General features: G+C 50.7%; 1 protein-coding gene across 3 annotated transcripts in view; it reads right to left on the bottom strand.

The window, feature by feature from the left end:
* Positions 1-14,648: 14,648 nt before the first annotated feature.
* Positions 14,649-18,026, bottom strand: part of CNTFR (ciliary neurotrophic factor receptor) — a 43,767-nt gene continuing 40,389 nt past the window's right edge. For all 3 annotated transcript variants that reach the window (XM_084897927.1, XM_084897926.1, XM_084897928.1), the window contains 3 exons: positions 16,522-16,702; positions 15,398-15,566; positions 14,649-15,315 (listed from right to left, as the gene is read on the bottom strand). In XM_084897927.1, coding sequence (XP_084754053.1) covers position 15,315; positions 15,398-15,566; positions 16,522-16,702 — 351 coding nt within the window. In that variant the 3' untranslated portion in view covers positions 14,649-15,314. The remainder of the gene's footprint in view (positions 15,316-15,397; positions 15,567-16,521; positions 16,703-18,026) is intronic.

Below are 18,026 nucleotides of genomic sequence, written 5' to 3'. Positions count from 1 at the left end.
TAGGAGTTCTACGGACACATTCACTGAATTCCCGCCCAGTGTTGTTGGCTGAGGTGTGTGCTTTGCGCTGCCGCCCTGGGGGAGCTGGGACAGAGGAATGGGGTGCTCTGAGGCATGGCTCAGCCCCGGCTGGAATAGGCATGACTCCATCCTAGATCCTGTCCTGAGGGAAAGATCAGCTCAGGCGCCATCAGGCTTGCCTTCCTACCCTACCTCACAACCCTAAGTGATCTGAACTGGACCCTCTTCTCACCCCATTCTACATATTCTTGATGGATGAGCAAATCCCTGAAGCTACACCATGAAGATAGTGCTCTCACATCCAGCTTAACTTATTTCTGGAATCCTAAACTCAGAAGCAAGTGCCTACCAGAATCAGGATGGCATGGATTCCCAGTTCTGTCACTTACCCAACTTTGTGACTTTGGACAAGTTATTAACCTTTTCTTTTTCTTTTTCTTTTTTTAATGATTTTAGAAAGAGGAAGGGGAAAAGGAAGGAAGGAAAAAAGAAAGAAAGAAAGAAAGAAAGAAAGAAAGAAAGAAAGAAAGAAAGAAAGAAAGAAAGAAAGAAAGAAAGAAAAGGTGTGAGAGAGAGAAAGAGAAACACATCCAATTGTTATTCCACTTATTAATGCTGTCATTGGTTGCTTCCTGACTAGGAATCGAACCTGCAACCTTAGCGTATTGGGTCTGTGCTCTAACGAACAGATATCTGGCCAGGGCTGTTAACCTCTTTTAGACTCAGCTTCCTCGTCTGTAAAATGGTTATAATAATAGCTCCTATAAGGGTTATAATTCACTAATTCAGATACACCAGACCAACCGCATTTCAGTAAATGCCAACTGACACAACCCCAAGGACTACATGGCTAAGGGACCCTTTCCCCAAATGCCATGAAATTCACACGAGATTGCTATAAATCCAAATGCAATCTTGAAAATGAGAATGGAAAAGGTAAACTAATCTGAAATATGGAGTCATCCAAACCTGAACTAGAGACTGTCTAAAAAAAAAAAATTTTTTTTTTACCCACTGAGTTCACTAGAGTGGATTAATTTTAGTTCTGCTGCCCCTGTTACCCAGCAGGGTGGGGGCATTGTGAGCAAGATCAAATCCGTTCTAGCAAACAGAGGAGACTTATATCATTGTACATCTAAGTATAATGTGAGTGAAATTGTGACCCAGCTGCAGGAGTTCAGATTTCATACCAAAAACAGTGGGGAGCCACTGAAGAATTTTGCGCAGAGAAGTAATGTGATCATATCCAGAAATTAGAAGGATGGTTTGAGCAGCTCTGTGGAAGGAAGGATTGAAAGCGTTTGAGAGTGAAGGCAATGAGTAATGACAGGGACTGAAATGATGTGGGGGAGTAGGAATGGAGAGAACAGGAGAGCATTGTGGAGATTTGAGAGTTACAATTGGCACGACTTAGAGACCTACACCTATAGGATATGGGGGTAAGAGAACGGGGGGGGGGGGGGGAAATGTGGGATAACTCCCAGACTGATGATTAGAGTTACTGTGATGCCATTTATTGAGATAGGGAACATGAGAAGGGTGAGTTTCATCAGGGCCTGGGGAGGAGGGAAGATGAGTTTGGTTTTGGAGATGATGCATTTGCGGTACCAATTGGACACCCAAGTTCAGATGTTCAATCGATATTTTGACAAGCAGGTCTGATATTCAGGAGAGAGGTCCAGGCTGAATTTAACATTTTGTGAGTTAACAGCAAAGGGTAGTAGTCAAACCAGAAAAGTGGGTGAGCTCACCCAGGAAAGGTAAGACCTGTTTTAAGCAAAAACGATACATTTATCATCGGATACTGAAACCTAAAGACAGGGATGCCTCAGGAACAACGGGAACTTAAAAGCCATTAGGTCTTTCCACCTGCCATCTCTATTATTTTTTTTGGCACCTTCATTTCCCTCCCCTACCTCCACCCCAGCCCCTGTCATCCCTACACACAGACTGGTTTCCAATGCTCTTTTGCTCCACATGCTGAAAATCTTAACTTCAAACAATCCCAAAGCTTAAAACTTTATTGTTGAGGTATCCAACCAGACACTCACTAACTTCTTTTTCTTGATTGAAGTTTGCAAATTCCTCTGACTGGCTCAGTTTAATTAGATCAACTTGGGTCAAGGAATGAATGAGGATCAAATTGCCTAACATTGCCCACAAGATAACCACATCAAACATTGGGATGGTGGTGGGGTTCTCAGGAGAAGAGAGATCCTCCAAAAGCAGAATGGCAGGTGTTCACCGTGGCTCACCCTTTGCCCAACACATATATTGAAAAAAATGCCTTCACCTACATACATGATCCAACTATCCTACATACATATGCCAGGAAATTCACCTCCTCTCCTAGCGAGGGCAGCTCAGTGACACATCCAGCTGTTGCTTCTGGAAGTTATCTGATAGGACACTGTTCTTCAAATATAGGTTCTCTGGGTAATGTCCCTTTGTGCTCTAACTATAATTTAATCTCTACAAGGTGTGAACATGGCTTCTAATAACCCTATTACCTTTGTTTAAACTGTCTTTGAACTACTTTAAACCACGCCCCCCCCCAAGAAAAAACACACCCCAAACCTTATATTTAGAGATGGAAGAAATAGAGAATAAAATGGAGTAAAAAGAAAGCACTGTACAGTGGTCACGAATCCCAAGCATCACTTCTATTCTTTTGGCCACAAATAACAATGAAAATGATGGGACTAGTAAATCTCTGGGCATCTGTTCATTGACATGTTTCTTTGGCGATGGAGTTTCTGATTGGCTGCCCCAAAGCCTTGCCCGCAAGGATGAGATCCCTTCTCCAGTGTTCTGAGAGCTCCGTTGTGGAGGATTTCTCTGTGTGGCACTGTACTGATTAGCACTACACTTCCTGATGGTGTTTTAGAGATTGTTCTGGGGTTGAGAAAACTTAGATCTCTGCATTTATGAGGATTGGGTGTGGCTTTATTTTTCCTCCCAGATGATACAGTTCTTTTAAAACCATAGTAAAAAGAAAAAAAAGAAATAAACCATAATCAGCTGTCAGTTTCATCTGGAGGAGAATTCCTTTTGCTAATAACATATTTCATTGGCCCTAAAGCACATTTTTCCCCTAGTTGAAACAACTCTGAAATCAGAATATGTCTTTCAATGAATGGCATGTAATGTTTTTTTAGCCTGTTTTTCCTTAGTAGTTCATAAAAAAACTTGACTCTCATAACTGATGGAATATGAGATTTTTTTAAATATAGTAATTTTGCCCGTCAGAGTTCTTTTTTTTTTTTTTTTACAAATAATAGAATCAACTCTGGATAGCTGAAGCTTAAAAGGGATTTGTTAAAAGATATTACTTAGCTCAGACTTGTTAGGGGGGCTGGGAAAATGGACTTGAGGCTAAATTTCTAGGAACAATACCCAAACCATACCACACAACCTGATGAGGAAACCACACCACTGCCATTCCAAATAATTACCAGGAGTTCAATTTACCAACTTTACAAGCTCTATGGCACTTCTGTGGTAGGAACTCAATATTGCAACCACTGGGAAACCACCGCTATTACCACTACCATGCCCAACAGCAGGACGAGCAGAAATCAAAGCCCTATGTCCAACCTGCTGCTTCCTTCCTATCAGTCAGGATTAGCTAGGTAACATAGCAGTTACAGCCCTTTCTGGTGAACTTTGGCAATATTTATTCCACTCACATTCCTCATTTCTGCATCCAAGTTTCAGTTGTGGGGAGTAGTATGCCTATAAACGAGCTGCAAGGGATGCTGGGAACTTTTTTTCCTTTTTAAAAAAATTTAATAAATCTTTATTGCTCAAATTATTACAATTGTTTCTCTCCCCCACACCCCCCGATAGGGATGCTGGAAACTTTAGTTCTGACTTCTGTACTGAGGAGGCTGGATTATTTTTTCTTAATTTTTTAAAAATCTATACCCAAGGATATGTGTTTATTGATTTTAGAGAGACAGGAAAGAAGAGAAAGGGAAACATCAATCATTTGTCTGCTGTAAAAACCCCAACTGGGAATCAAACCCACAACCTGGGTATGTGCCCTGACTGGGAACTGAACCCATGATCTTTCAGTGTCTGGGACTACACTTCAACCAACTGAGCCACACTAGCCAGGGTTGAGGAGGCTGGATTTTAAAACGAGAATTTTCCCTTATAGGAAAACTATTTAAAAGGTGAAGGATGGCCGGGACCGGTTTGGCTCAGTGGATAGAGCGTCGGCCTGCGGACTAAAAGGTCCTGGGTTCGATTCCGGTCAAGGGCATGTACCTTGGTTGCGGGCACATCCCCAGTGGGGGGTGTGCAAGAGGCAGCTGATCGATGATTCTCTCTCATCGATGTTTCTAACTCTCTATCCCTCTCTCTTCCTCTCTGTGAAAAATCAATAAAATATATATTTTTTTTTAAAATAAAAGGTGAAGGATGTCCGTGAATTAGTATATTTAGGGGGCATGCAGGAGACAGCCAATCAATGATTCTCTCTTATCATTGATGTTTCTATCTCTCTCTCTCCCTCTCCCTTCCTCTCTGAAATCAATAAAAAAAAATATTTTAAAAAAAATTAGGAGAAAGGAGAATAAATATGGAAGGACTGGAAGAATCCTTGGGATCAGAGGAAGTTTTTTCATTTCTAAAAATTTCTTATATGTTTCTTATGTAGCCATATTTAAGTACTGGCAGGAAGGAACCAGGAGAAAGAATATAATTAATAGCTCTTTTTATTAATACTGTCCATCTCCCCTGAGCTGTGCAGACCTAGGCAGGCAAGGAGAGGGACAGAAACTGAGGCCTCGGCAAAAGGTGTGAAACGTTTCAACTTTTCCCAGGCCACACTGAAAAGTAGGGCAGAGAGAGGAGGTGCCGGCCTCGGTATTGGGTGACCCAGGGCTCTGGGACTGCACATGGTCTCTCCCTACACAGAAAGGCCTTGTGTGGAGAACAGAGTGTCCCAGGGCTGGAGCCAATCTTTGGCAGGGGGGCAGGGTGGACACAAAGCAGCTACAACCTGGGACAAACAAACTTGACATGTCAATTTCCCCATCTCAAAACTGCCTGTCCCTGCCCCAGCCCACGTCCTCACTCCTCATCATCCCTGCCACCTCCTTTCTCTACTTCCTCACCTCCCACCACTCATCAGCCATGGCCTCTACTTTCCATTCTCACCATTCCTGAAGCTGGATAATCAAGGTCACTTTCACCTCCTTGTCACATCCAGTGAATACTTCTTAAGCCTTATCTTTGTTAACTTCTTGATAGCACTGAGGCTGTTGATCTTTTTTTGAAATTCTATCTTCCCTTGCTTTCCACCCTCACTGGGAACAGTTACTTCTCCTTCTAAAACAACTATTATTTACTAACTGCCTGTCAGGGTTTTACATCATCATAGATATTCCTCATCTGCATGGAAGACAGGTCCATGGAACAGATGAAGGAATCTGGGCTCAAGGCAATCAAGGCATTTTTCTTTAAAAAAAAAGTATTTATTTCAGAGAGAGAATGGGAAAGGGAGAGAGTGATAGAAACATCAATGATGAGAGAGAATCATTGATTGGCTGCCTTCTGCACGCCCATTACTGAGGATCAAGCCCTCAATCTGGATTGGAATTAAGCTGTGACCTCCTGGTCAACCACTGAGCCACACCAGCTGGGCTCAAGGCATTTTTCTAAGGTGCCCTGAGCCGCCACGATAGAATCTGAATTAAAACCCAGATTTGCTTAACTCAAGCACTCTGTCTGTCTATTCCTCTCTGGTTCCTCCTTGGCTTCTTTGGTGGCTGTGCTCTCTGCACCCACCTTCTCTCATCTCCTTAAGTGATCTTCTCTGCACTGTGGCTGCAGTCCCCATTTTTGTGCTGACAATGCTTTAACACCAGCCCAGACCTCAGTTCAGTCCGAAGTCCCAGACTGGAATTTGCTGCTGCTGCTGCTGCTGCTGCTGCTATGGTTATTGGAAGAGCTAAGATTTATAGAGTGTTTTCAACATGGCAGGCACCACTCTAATTTATATATTAATTTCATTAATCCTTACAATGACTCTATGAGGTAGGCACTGTCTTCCAATTTTCCACTTAAGGAAACTAAACCTTAGATTAATTAACTTGTCCAAAGTCAACAGGTGCCCAGGTTTGTCTGACCTCAGCATCCGTTCTTTTAACTACTGACCCGATGACTTCCTCCAAGAGGTACCCCAAGAGGTACACTTGACACATCTACCTCTGAGATCATCTGCCCGTTATTTGCTCTGTGATTGTAGGCAAGTGACTGAATGTCTGAGCCACGGTTATTATAAACTTCTGCAAGACCTGCCGTCCTCCTGTGCTAACTAGATCAATAAACAGTCCTACCATCTCTCAGTCAACAGGGGTTGTACAAGACTCTTCTCTCCCGACCCCACATTCATCAAGGCTTGGTGACTACGTGCTTGAAAAAGCACCCTTTTCACTGCCCTGGCCCTAGTTCTTCTACCTGCTCTCAGGCCTCCCACGTTGTTCATTAAAAGCACCTCATTCAGGCCTGCTCACGCTCTCAGCCACCAAGCGTTCCACATTCTTTTCCCTCCTTACCCTCCCCTGCACAGCGCCCAGAACCATCTTTCCAAACACAAATCTGACCAGGTGTCCCCAGCTCCCAGGGCCCCCTGACACTGGGCAGAAGCCCTTGGTTTTCAAAGCCCAGACTGCCTGGCCCCACCTCCTCCGCAGCCACTCTGTAGGACCGGCCACAGGAAAGTCCTCACCTTCCTGCTTTTCCTCCCATCCTTCCCTGCTCCTCCCCCAGGGGGCAGGTGTCTTCTGCCTCTCCACAGTGCCCCTCTCACCACTGGTGTGTGTTTTTCCAGTGACACTGAGCCCAGTGGTGGGTGTCTCAGGTTTCTCTGTTTTAGAAAAAATATATATGCTAGATAAATATGTATTGCACAACAATGTGAATATACTCAGTACCATAGAATTGTACACTTAAAAATGGTTAAAATAATAAAGCAAAACAAAACTAAATATAATTCCTCTCCCAGGTCCCAGGTCCCGGAGCCAGCAGGGAGGTCATTTCTGTGGGCTCCTCCTCACCCCATCCTCACCCAAGCTGTGCAGATGTCTGGGGCATTTTATGCTGTGGTTCACGTGGTCCCTGCTCAGATGCCCAGATTGGGAGTTCAATGTCCAGGATCCTCCATCCCAAGCCCACTCCTAGAACACCATTAGAGAATATTTGTGGATCCCACCTGTCCATGTAAATACACCCCCTCTTCATTTGGGGGGGGCTCTCTTGATTGCTTTGCCACATGTCCTCTATCCTTAGCATAATCCCCTCAAGAAGCTTAGGCTTCCAGAGGCCAGAATCAGAAAGATGTCTGTGGCTGATTCTGCCTTGGGCCTGAGATCCTCATCCCAAGAGGGAAGAAAAAGGCCCAGCCTTCTGGCTGAGACAGGAAAGGGAAGACTGGCAGGAAGTTATCCCAGCACACCAACTCCTGCCTCAGGCAGTCAAACCCCTTGGGGGCAGAAATCAAAAGGTATCCTTCACTGAATATATAGACCCAAACTACCATGCATACACTAAGCCACAGGCAAGGACCCACATACATACAAGCAAAGATACATGTATATAGGAACAACAAGTCTGCTAACAGACACAGGCATGCAAATGAAAACATACACCTAGAGATACACATGTCTAACACTCACTACACACATGTCACATATCCAGGAAAATACACATAAAGTAGGTCATAAAACACACACACACACACACACACACACACACACACACATACATACACACACACACACACACACACACACGGAAACTTACTGACAGATACAACAATGAATGTTTTGGACCAATGACTAAAGAAGAGATAAAGACACATCAGTTTTCTGAGATGGAGGAGTGTGTATATGTGGAAGAAAGGCTGGAGAGAGAGAGGAGAGATCCTGATATCAAGGAGAGTAGTAGTTATTTATACTGTAGTAACTACTTACCCAGCCCTCATTTACTCATCAGTCCATTTAACAGTCAATTAATTGGGCCCTCTGCTGGGCTAGGTAGACAGAGGGGAAGAGACCTACCCATCAGCAACTATAACACAGGGTGGTGAGTGCTGTGAGGGGGGATCCCCCGCTGGGCAGCCTTGGAAGGTAGGTGGTGTCAGGGAAACTTGAATCAAATATTGAGCAATAAGAGTTGGAATGAAAGAGATGGATGGGGAGGTCAACTTGGGCCAAGAGAACAGCTCCTAGGAAGGTGTATTAATTGCCTGTTGCTGTTTTAGCAAGTTGCCATACATTTATTGGCTTCAGACAACACAGATTTCTCCTCTACAGTCTGAAGCCCAGTTTCATTGGTTCTAGAGTCAAGGTGTGGGCAGGGCTGGTTCCTTCTGAAGGCTCTGAGCAGAGAGTCCATTTCCTTTCCTTTTCAGCTTCTAGCACTTGGCTTGCAGACCTTTCTTCCATCTTCCAGTTTCTGCTTTCATCATCCTATCATCTCCCCCGGCCTCTCTTCTATTAGATTGGTTGTGATTACATTGGGATCACCTGATAATCCAGGCTAATCTCCCTATGTCAAGATCCTTAATCCCAGCTACAAAATCCCTTGGCCATATAAATTAACGTTCACAAGTTCTGGGGATTAGTATGCTGACATATTTGGGGGCCATTACTTGGCCTATCACAAGGAGGGATGGCATATTATTTCACCATCTTCAAATCATCCTCTAAAGTAAATCTTGTTACCCCCAGAATGAAGATTAGGAATCGAAGGCTCATGGAGTTAAAGTGATTTTGCCTTAAACCAAAGAAATAGTTGAATGAATAGATAGATAGATAGATAGATTCTTCATTATCTTTTGTTGAATGTTACATTGGAGAAATCTGAGATCAGACTGAATTTCCCCCTGTATGTGACTTGCATTTTATGCCTAGGTTACTAAACCTAGGCATAAAAACAAATTCTTATTTTATCCTCAAAGTTTGGTAACGAAATCAGTGTATCTTTTTTATTTAAAAAAATATTTTTATTGATTTTACAGAGGGAGGGAGAGTTAGAAACATCCATGAGAAACATTGATCAGCTGCCTCCTGAATGCCCCCTACTGGGGATTAAGCCCGCAACCAAGGTACATACCTTTGACCAGAATAGAACCCGGGACCCTTCGGTCAGAGGGGCCAATGCTCTATCCACTGAGCCAAACTGTTCAGGGCAGTGTGTCATATATATATTATTTCAGAGAGGAAGGGAAAGGAAGAGAGAGATAGAAACAACAATGATGAGAAAGAATTGGCTGCTTCTTCATGCTCCCCACTGGGGATCAAGCCTACAACCCAGGCATATGCCCTGACAGGGAATCAAACCATGATCTCCAGGTTCATATGTTGATGCTCAACCACTGAACCATGCCAGCTGGGCATTTTTTTAAATCCTCACCTGAAGATATGTTGAGGGAGAGGGAGAGGGGGAGGGAGAGGGGGAGGGGGAAGGGGAGGGGGAGGGGGTAGGGGAGGGGTAGGGGAGGGGAGGGGGAGAGGGAAACATTCCTTTTGGGGATCAAACCCAAAACCTACCCTGTTTCCCTGAAAATAAGACAGTGTCTTATATTAATTTTTTCTCCCAAAGTTGCGCTAGGTCTTATTTTCAGGGGATGTCTTATTTTCGGGGAAACACGGGTAAGTATGACCAAGGTTGGCTATCACATTTTTAAGGTTTATAAAAAGAATTTCCTTGTTTGGGCGGACATTTTTGTTTTGTTTTGTTTGGCCATTGTTCATTTTGTTAGTGGGGGTAGGTCGGGTTGAAGTGATTCTGTACTGGCTTTACTCTGCTGTCCTAACCCAAAGGTCCCTAGCCTTGGCTGGTCCACACCTCTCCTCTCCCACCCCTCTATGGACAAGAGCTTAGCAGCTCCCGTCCCCAGCCCTTTCAAGTCCCTGGAGTGAGAGAGGCCATAGGACTAGGCCTCAGCACATAGTGGGTGTTCAGCCCATGGTAAAGAGGGACTGAGCAGGGAGTGTTTCATGAAAACAACATCAGAGGAACTCATATGGTTCACAGGGGAGGGCAGGGCACCCAGGTGTGGAAGTAGGAGAGATAGGCGCAATGATAGGGGAACAAGGCAGGGGAGTGCCAGTTGAAGGGAGGAGAGAAGCTGGAGAGGGAAGAAGCAGGGCCCAGGCATGGAGACTGGCCTGGGGCTGCCTCTTGGTGTGATCAAAGCACTTAGCTCTTGTCTCTGGACACTGAGGGAGAGTCAGGGGCAGGCATAGGTGGGGAAGCCTGAATCCTGTCTCTCCTCTCCATCTCAGCCCCTCAGCCTTCTGACTGCCTCACTCCCACTGCCTCCCTGTCCTGGTTTCCCAAGATGCTCAGTGGTTGAGTGTTGATCTATGAACGGTTCAATGCCTGGTCAGGGCACATGTACAGGTTGCAGGCTCCATCTCCGGTGTGGAGCATGCAGGAGGCAGCTGATGAATCTTTCTCATCATTGATGTTTCTATCTCTTTCTCCCTTTCTCGGAAATCAATAAAAATTTAAAAATTAAAAAAAAAAAAAAAAAAAAAGCACTGGCTGGTTTGGCTCAGTGGCCCATAGACGAAGGGTCTTGGGTTTGATTCCAGTCAAGGGCATGTAGCCCAGTTGCAGGCTCGATAACCAGCCTGATTGGGGCACATGCAGGAGGCAACCAGTTAATGTGTCTCTCTCATCAATGCTTCTCTCTCCCCCTCCCTTCCACTCTCTCAAAATATCAATGGGAAAATGCTCTCAGGTGAGGATTAACAACAAAAAAGAGTCACAGGTAAGGCCTCTACCATGACCACACGAAGTATACTCTCCATCACAGGTTACATACTAACACACCACAGACGTGCCCCTGGTCACACAGTCACACAAAAACATAATTACACCGTTGTACACCATCACCACACACTAGCACATGACAGCACAGTGACACACGCGATCGCAGGCACACTTGGCACACTGTCTGGCTCCTGCTCTGGGGCCCTGGCCTCTGATTCTCCTGAGAGCTTGCCCTGCCCCCTGGTGGCCACTCCCCAAGCCACTGCCCTTCTGGAAGGACCCTAACTATCCATCCCCTTCTGGGCCTGATTCTGCCCAAAGGAAAACGTCTACCTTTGAACAGCCTCTTCCCTCTGACGGGCATTGTCAGGCCAGGCCCCTCTGAATAGAGTAGATTGGCTTCCCCCATGAGACGGTGCTGAGAGGCAAGGCCTTCTCAAATAGGGTGACCACCTCTCCTGGTTTGCTTGAGACTGAGGGGTTTTCCAAGACTTGAGAATTCAGTGCTAAAACCGAGAAAGTCCTGGCAAAGTAGGACTAGTTGTTGATCCTATTCTCAGGCCCATGTGTCTTCAGAGCGGCCTCTCCTAAGACTGGACCCTTCAGACCCTCTCCAGATTGGCCCACCCCTCAGACTGGCCTCCCAAACAACATCTCTTCAGCAGCATGTGCCAGACCAGCCTCCCTCCGAGTGTCGTGTCACACAGGCCCTCTCAGGTCCACTCCCCTTCACATCAGCCTTCCTCACCAGAGTGACCCTGTCAGAGAGGGTTCCCTCTGGCCTCTCTCCTCAGACTGGCTCTCTCCCCCTCCCCAGTTTCCTCCCCGCCTCTGCCCTCCGCCAGGAGAAGGAAGGGTGTAAAGATCACCCCCACCCTTTCTGCCCCCAGGACTTTAGCCCTGCACCCCCAAACAGGCGCTACCATCGGAGGGTCAAGTTCAGAAACTCTGGGCTGTGGGCATAGTGAACATGCGGGCCTCAAAACAGAGACACAGGTGCAGGGTGCAGAGCTGGGGACTGGAGCCAAACATTCCGTTCTGTCCACGTGAGAGGGAACTTCCTCAGAGTCCCAGCCTCCGGAGTGAGTGAGCTCAGCAGCTCTGGGGTGTTCTCACGGCCAGAGGCTACTCAGGAGAAATTCCTGCCTAGTGTCTCCTGACTACCTCCTTCCCTCCTGGCTGGATGCCGGGAGGCAGATGGGGGGCAGGGGTGGGGGTGGGGGCTTTCGGATAGAGGCCTGTCCAGGAGCAGGGCTGAAGGGCAGGCAGGTGGCCGAGAGGGGGCAGCAGAAGCCAGTACAGCCCCCAGTTTAGGTCAGAGAGGCACAGTGGCCACAGGCTGGGGTCTGGACGGACCAGCGCAGGAACACACAGAGGAAGGCAAAGAGAGGGAGGGACTGATAGAATCACAGAGACTCTGAGATGGTGATGGACACAGAGACAGAGGGAGAAAGGCAGGAAAAGGGAAGATTGAGAAAGAGGAGCCACAGAGAGGCAAAGACCAGGATAGAAATGGCTAGAGAGAGACAAAGAGGACAGCTGAGATAGGAGATGGAGACAGAGATAGAGACATAAGGAGAGAAACGCAACAATTGGGACCAGAAAAAGACATATTCAGAGGTAGGAACGGGAGAGGCAGAGACAGAGACAGAGATAGGAATGGATTCAGCGAGGATAGGATGGGGCAGAGACAAATTAGCATTCTGGGAATGGGGCATAGAAGGGTGGGGGTCCCCATTCCCAGAGCACCTAGCGAAAACAAGGAGAACTTGTGAGCTGAGAGGCTGGGCTGCTATGCACCTTGGGCCTGGGATCCAACCCTTCCCCCAGCAGCCCTCGCCAGCAGTTTCAATGCTCAGACTCAGTCTTCGCTCCAAAGGAATGATGTCTGTACTTACCCCAGCTCCCCAGAACCACTATGGGAAATGCCGGGTGTGAAGGAAGGGCAATCAGAGGCAGCAGCAGATAGCAGTCAAGCCCCTCTAAGGCCAGCAGCCTCTGGGAGGCCAAGGGCAGGACCCCCAGGGAGGGATCACCCAGGCCCAGGCCAGGTCTGGTTAGAGGCAGGACACTGGCCTCCCAGCCACCTTGAGGCGTGAGAAGGGGCTGGTCTCTCCCGGGGCTGGGGGCAGGGAGATGCCCCAGTCCTCCTTTCCATCAGCCTCCAAGGCTCCAGCAGGCCCCCTCCCCTCCTCCTCCTCCTCCTCCTCCTCCCCAGACCCCACATAATTGCTTTCCCATGTTGCTAATGGAGGCCAGATTGCTGATGCCCAAGCCCTGGGTGGGCGGCTGGTGGGTCAGGGTTGACCCAGGCCCTTAAGGCAGGAAGGCAGCACAGGCCAGAGACCCCCGAAGGCAGCCCCGTTACCTCGAGGACAGGGAAGAGGGAGGCTCAGACCCATCGCCAGGATGCAATGTCCTTGGCGAGAGTTGGTGGTCCCCGTTCCCTCCACTGCTACTGGGCCTGAGGTTCACACCTGGGCCACACTTCACAGGGACCACACACACAGGCAGAACTGGGGGTCTGGGGTACAGAGGCAGGTCCACAGCCACTCATCAGATGTCCACCCTGGAAGCTTCTTTGTGAAAAGGAGCCATGTGCTCCTAACGCTGCGGCTGTACCACTTGAGGAGCCACAGGCCTTTCTACCCTGACATTGGGCCTTTGCATCCGTGGGATCTCCCGCCTGGGACACCCCTCTCCTCTAGTCCTGTAGGAGAGCCAGTCACCTCATATGAGCCCCTCACCAGGCCCCAAATCCTGTCCAGCCCGGCTCATCAGTCCTAAGGACCATCCCAGGCAGGCCCGCGAGGCCAGTCAGGAATGCCCATTTTTGAACCCGTCGGAGGAAAAGGATTTGAATCCGGGTGGGGAGGGGTGACAGGGGACTCGCAGCTTGGAGGGCCGTGTCCGTACCTGCTGTGGGGCAGTGTATGCCCAGGTTCCCTGCACATGGCCTTCATCCCACTTCTCCGGTTCCAGCCACTCAGAGCAGAGCCATGCCTCGTGCCCCAGACCAGGGCTCTCGTCTCACACTGCCCCCAGCCAGCCAGGGGTGCCCACCCACCTGGCCCCCGCCCCGGGCACTCTCCGCTAAGCCTCCACCGTGAGGAGGCTTCTACCGGAGGGGCCAGACCTGACCAGGCCTGTGGCAGCCAGGGGCCCTCCTCTTGAGAAATCAAGGGACCCAGGAGCCCCAGTTTGGGAACAGGAAGGGTGTGGACAGGCTGTGGAGATGGACGGGGCATCCTGTAAAACCAAAGCCGATCGCCCCGGGCTTGCCCCGGGCCCACACCGAGGCCTCGCTGCGATCTAACCCGGGGTAAACCTGTCCTCCACACTTCTGGTCCTGAAGCACAGGTCTGACCCCGGTCACATTCCAGCGGCGCCCTCATCTGCCCAGGCCCAGGAGCCTGCACTCCGAGCCCTGTGGCCTGGCTGAGCCCCAGGCCTGCCCCGCTGGAACCTCGGGACTGTGTCTCCTGATGCAGGGCTGACAGCTGCGCCTCCTTGCCTCTCGGCCCCAAGTGGGTCATGCCCAGGCCTGGGCTCTTGTGGAGGGCAGCTCTGGAGATGACCCTGGACAGGCTTCTGCCTTGCCAGGTCCCAGGAGCCTCCAGGACTGACTGACGACACCGTATGGTACCTGCCTCTCTCGACCCCTCATTCCCCCCCCCCCCCCCCCACACACACACGTCTGGCCCTGACCTCCAGGGAGCCGTCCCCTACAGAGAAGCAGTCTCTCCCCGCCTGTAAGTTCCTCCTCCTCCAGGCCTGAGAGGAGGGGTCCCCGGAAGAGAAAAGCCCTCCCAAAGCAGGTCTGTTCCGAGGACTCATGAAATGGTGACGTTTAATGAGAATCCCCCCCCCCCCCGCTCCCCTCCCCTGTATATACATCTATAAAAAATTCAAATACAGCAAGTTACCACTGAGTCAGACTAGGAGGGACCGACGGGGCATTAAATACTGTGGGGTCGGAGCAGGGAAAGGGGAGGGGAGGGTTGTACAAAACAGGAATAGAGAGTATGGGAGACTGAAAAGTATGGGCGCTGGGGGGAGGGGGATGGCTGGGCCCCCCCAGTGTCAGGAGCTTATAATCTGATGGTGGCAACAGAGACCCTGGGACGGACAGACAGGAGGCTGGAGCAGGAGGAGAAACGGTGGGTGTGAGGGCTCCCCTCAGGCCCCCACGGGCTCCTGGGAGTCGCTGGCGTTGGAGGGTCCAGCCCGAGGGGGCAGGGCCGGGTGAGGTGGTCTTTGGTGGGTGGGTTAGCTGCGTGGCCCTCCTCCTCTGAGGGAGAGTGGAGGGCCGGTGGGGGGGGTGGTAAGGGATAGGAGGTGGCAGGCCCGGGCCCGCCGGGGTCTCTACAAATTGTGTCTGAAAAGAACGCAGAAGGTCCTCCTGCCCGTGTGCAAAATAGAAACCGGGGTCCGCGGGCTCAGCTCCGGCCTCCTGCTCCTCTGCAGGCGCGCTGGCGTGTCCTCACAGGGTGCCGGGCTCTGGGGACACAGGGCGGGGCTGTGAGGGACGAGGGAGGGGAGGGCTGGGCTCCCCTCCGCTGCCCAGCCTCACGTCACTCACCAGATCAGGAGACCGCTGGCGGTGGCAGCAGCGGCAGCCAGGGCCAGAGTGACGGGGACCCTGGTCCCGAAGGGTGCAGAGGGTCCCCCGCCGCTGCCCAGCTCCCCGCTGTCACAGATCTTCGTGGTGGGCGGGGGTGCCAGTGAGCTGGTGGTGCTGGTCGTGGTCTCTGGGGAACATGGGGGAAACTCAGGGCAGGGCCAGGGCTGGAGATTCCTGACTGCTTCCGGCATCACACCAGCGCCAACTCCCCTCAGATCGCCCCTGCCTCCCCCGTCAGGCAGATCCTGGTTCCCCAAGGCTGAGATGATCCCTCTACCCAACAGCCTCCACCAAGAGCGTCCAGACAGCAAGAACCAGGAACAACCCGGCCGGTGTGGCTCCGGGGTTGAGCGTTGAGCTATGAACCAGGAGGTTCACAGTCCAGGGCATATGCTGGAGTTGCGGGCTTGATCCCCAGTGCGGGGCATGCAGGAGGCAGCTGATCAGTGATTCTCATCACTGATGTTTCTATCTCTTTCTCCCTCTCCTTCCTCTCTGAAATCAGTAATACACACACACACACACACACACACACACACACACACTGAGTGGCCAGATTATTATCTCTGAACACATAATATGGCCACTCAGTGTGTGTGTGTGTGTGTGTGTGTGTGTGTGTGTGTGTATTAGAGGCCCGTCGCATGAATTCGTGCATAGGTAGGGTCTGGCCAGCCTGGCCAGGGGGAGGGGACATGGGCAGTTGACTGGCCTGCCTGCTGTTCGAACTCCTGGTCTAGGGGACAATTTGCATATTAGCTTTTTATTATATAGGATATACACTGAGTGGCCAGATTATTGTGTGTTCAGAGATCATAATAATCTGACCGCTTAGTGTATGTGTATGTATACATATATATACATATATACATATATATATACACACACACACACATATAAATGTTTGTTTGTTTATTTATTTTTTTATTTTTAATAAAGAACCAGGGACAGCAGGGGCTGGACAGACAAGTGGAAATGTGGCAGCCACAGCTGAGGGTCAGAGGGTCCAGGGCCCAGGAAGAGTCGGAGGGAGCAGGATAGAGCCAGGCAGCAGTGCAGGCTGGGGGCGGGGACAGGCTCACCGGGAGCCTGGGCCTCCGTGGTGAGGTGTCGCGGCTCCTCAGTCCAGGGTGTGGCGTGGGCAGCCACGCTCCAGTCGCTCCAGGTCCCGATCTCGTTGTCCTTGGCTGCCACCTGGATGATGTACTCCTTCCCAGCGTAGGCATCCGTGATGGTGTGTGCTGTGCCATCAGACAGCTCCACCTGCAGCCAGAGCATAGGGGTGGGGGTGGGGGTGGGCGGTGGGAGGGACCCCTGGGAGTCAGGAGAGTGAGGCACCCCCAGAGGAAGTGAGAACGCTTCTGGGGAGAGGAGTGAAGGTGCCCCTGGGAGGAATGAAGACTCCCCCGGGAGGGTGAGGGGACATTGAGAATATTCCTGCGGGAGAATAAAGACTCCTAAGGGAGGAGGCCCCCCTCGGGGAGGATGGTGGGAAGGAGAGGGAGGAGATCTGTAGGGTGACTGGGAGCACCCCTAGGGGAGAATCCAGAGGAACTCTCATCGGAGTTTGGGCTCTGCTGTCACCCCAGCTCCGTCACAAGCCCCAGCCTGAGACCTGCCCTCGGCGCCAGCCTGGAGGGGATGAGAGTAAGGGGGTGAGGAAGGGCGGCCCTGTGCTGCCGGCTCCCACCCAGGAGCCGTTTGGAGGAAGGTCACACACGCAGGGAAGGAGCCAGGCTGCCTCAGGCCCATTCCAGCTCCGTTCCCTACCAGCTAGGTGATCAGGTTACTTGACTTCCACAGGCCTTGCGGTCCTCATCTGTAAAACGGTGTTAACGACCCATCTCGCAGAGTTGTAATGAGGACTCACGCACATGGGAAGCACCAGACTTCCGTCAGCTCTGTCACGAGTTCCAGCGCACCAGTGCCCAGTGCACCCACCAGCCTGGCCCCATCTGGCCTCCCCTGCGGAAGGCCTCAACGTGGTTATGGCCCTGCCTGAGGCGGAAAGGGGTGGGGGCAGCTCCAGGGTGGCAGGACAGCAGAACAGCTGCTCTGTTTCCTCCCCGAGGCATCACCACCCGCCCCCGCCCCAGCCAGCCGGCCTTATCAAGCAGGTCTCCCCATCCCCACCCTCCGGGCAGGCCTGCCTGTCCAGCGCCCCTCCCAGGCCCAGGCAGAGCTCTGGTTCATCTCAGCGGCACCCGCCGCCTCATTAAGCCGCCTCGTAAACAGGGGCAGCCGGTGGGGGTGGCGGAGGAGGGGGCTGAGCTGCTCTGGGCCACGTCTGGCCACAGGGCTTCTTTGGTCCCCATTCGAATCTCCTCCTACCCCCCCAAGCCCCCTACACCCCACCCTAGAAAACTGGGGTCTGTGCTACCTGCCCTAAGAGGCTGTGAGCACATGCATGCGTGTGCATGTGTATCTGGGTGTGTGCAGCTCAGTCCAAGTGAAGTGGGAAGCCCCTCCTATTCCCTCTGAGCCTGTGGCCCTGAGGCAAGAGGCCCTGGTAAAGGTCAGGGTCAAGGCCCAGATCTGGGCTTAGTAAGCCCTACGCCCAGCTCTGGGAGATAGGTGGGCCCCCAGA

The sequence above is a fragment of the Pipistrellus hanaki genome (genome assembly GCF_964339955.1).
Source record: "Pipistrellus hanaki genome assembly, chromosome: 11".
Taxonomy (NCBI): domain Eukaryota; kingdom Metazoa; phylum Chordata; class Mammalia; order Chiroptera; family Vespertilionidae; genus Pipistrellus; species Pipistrellus hanaki.
This window is presented reverse-complemented; position numbering and strand designations above follow the sequence as displayed.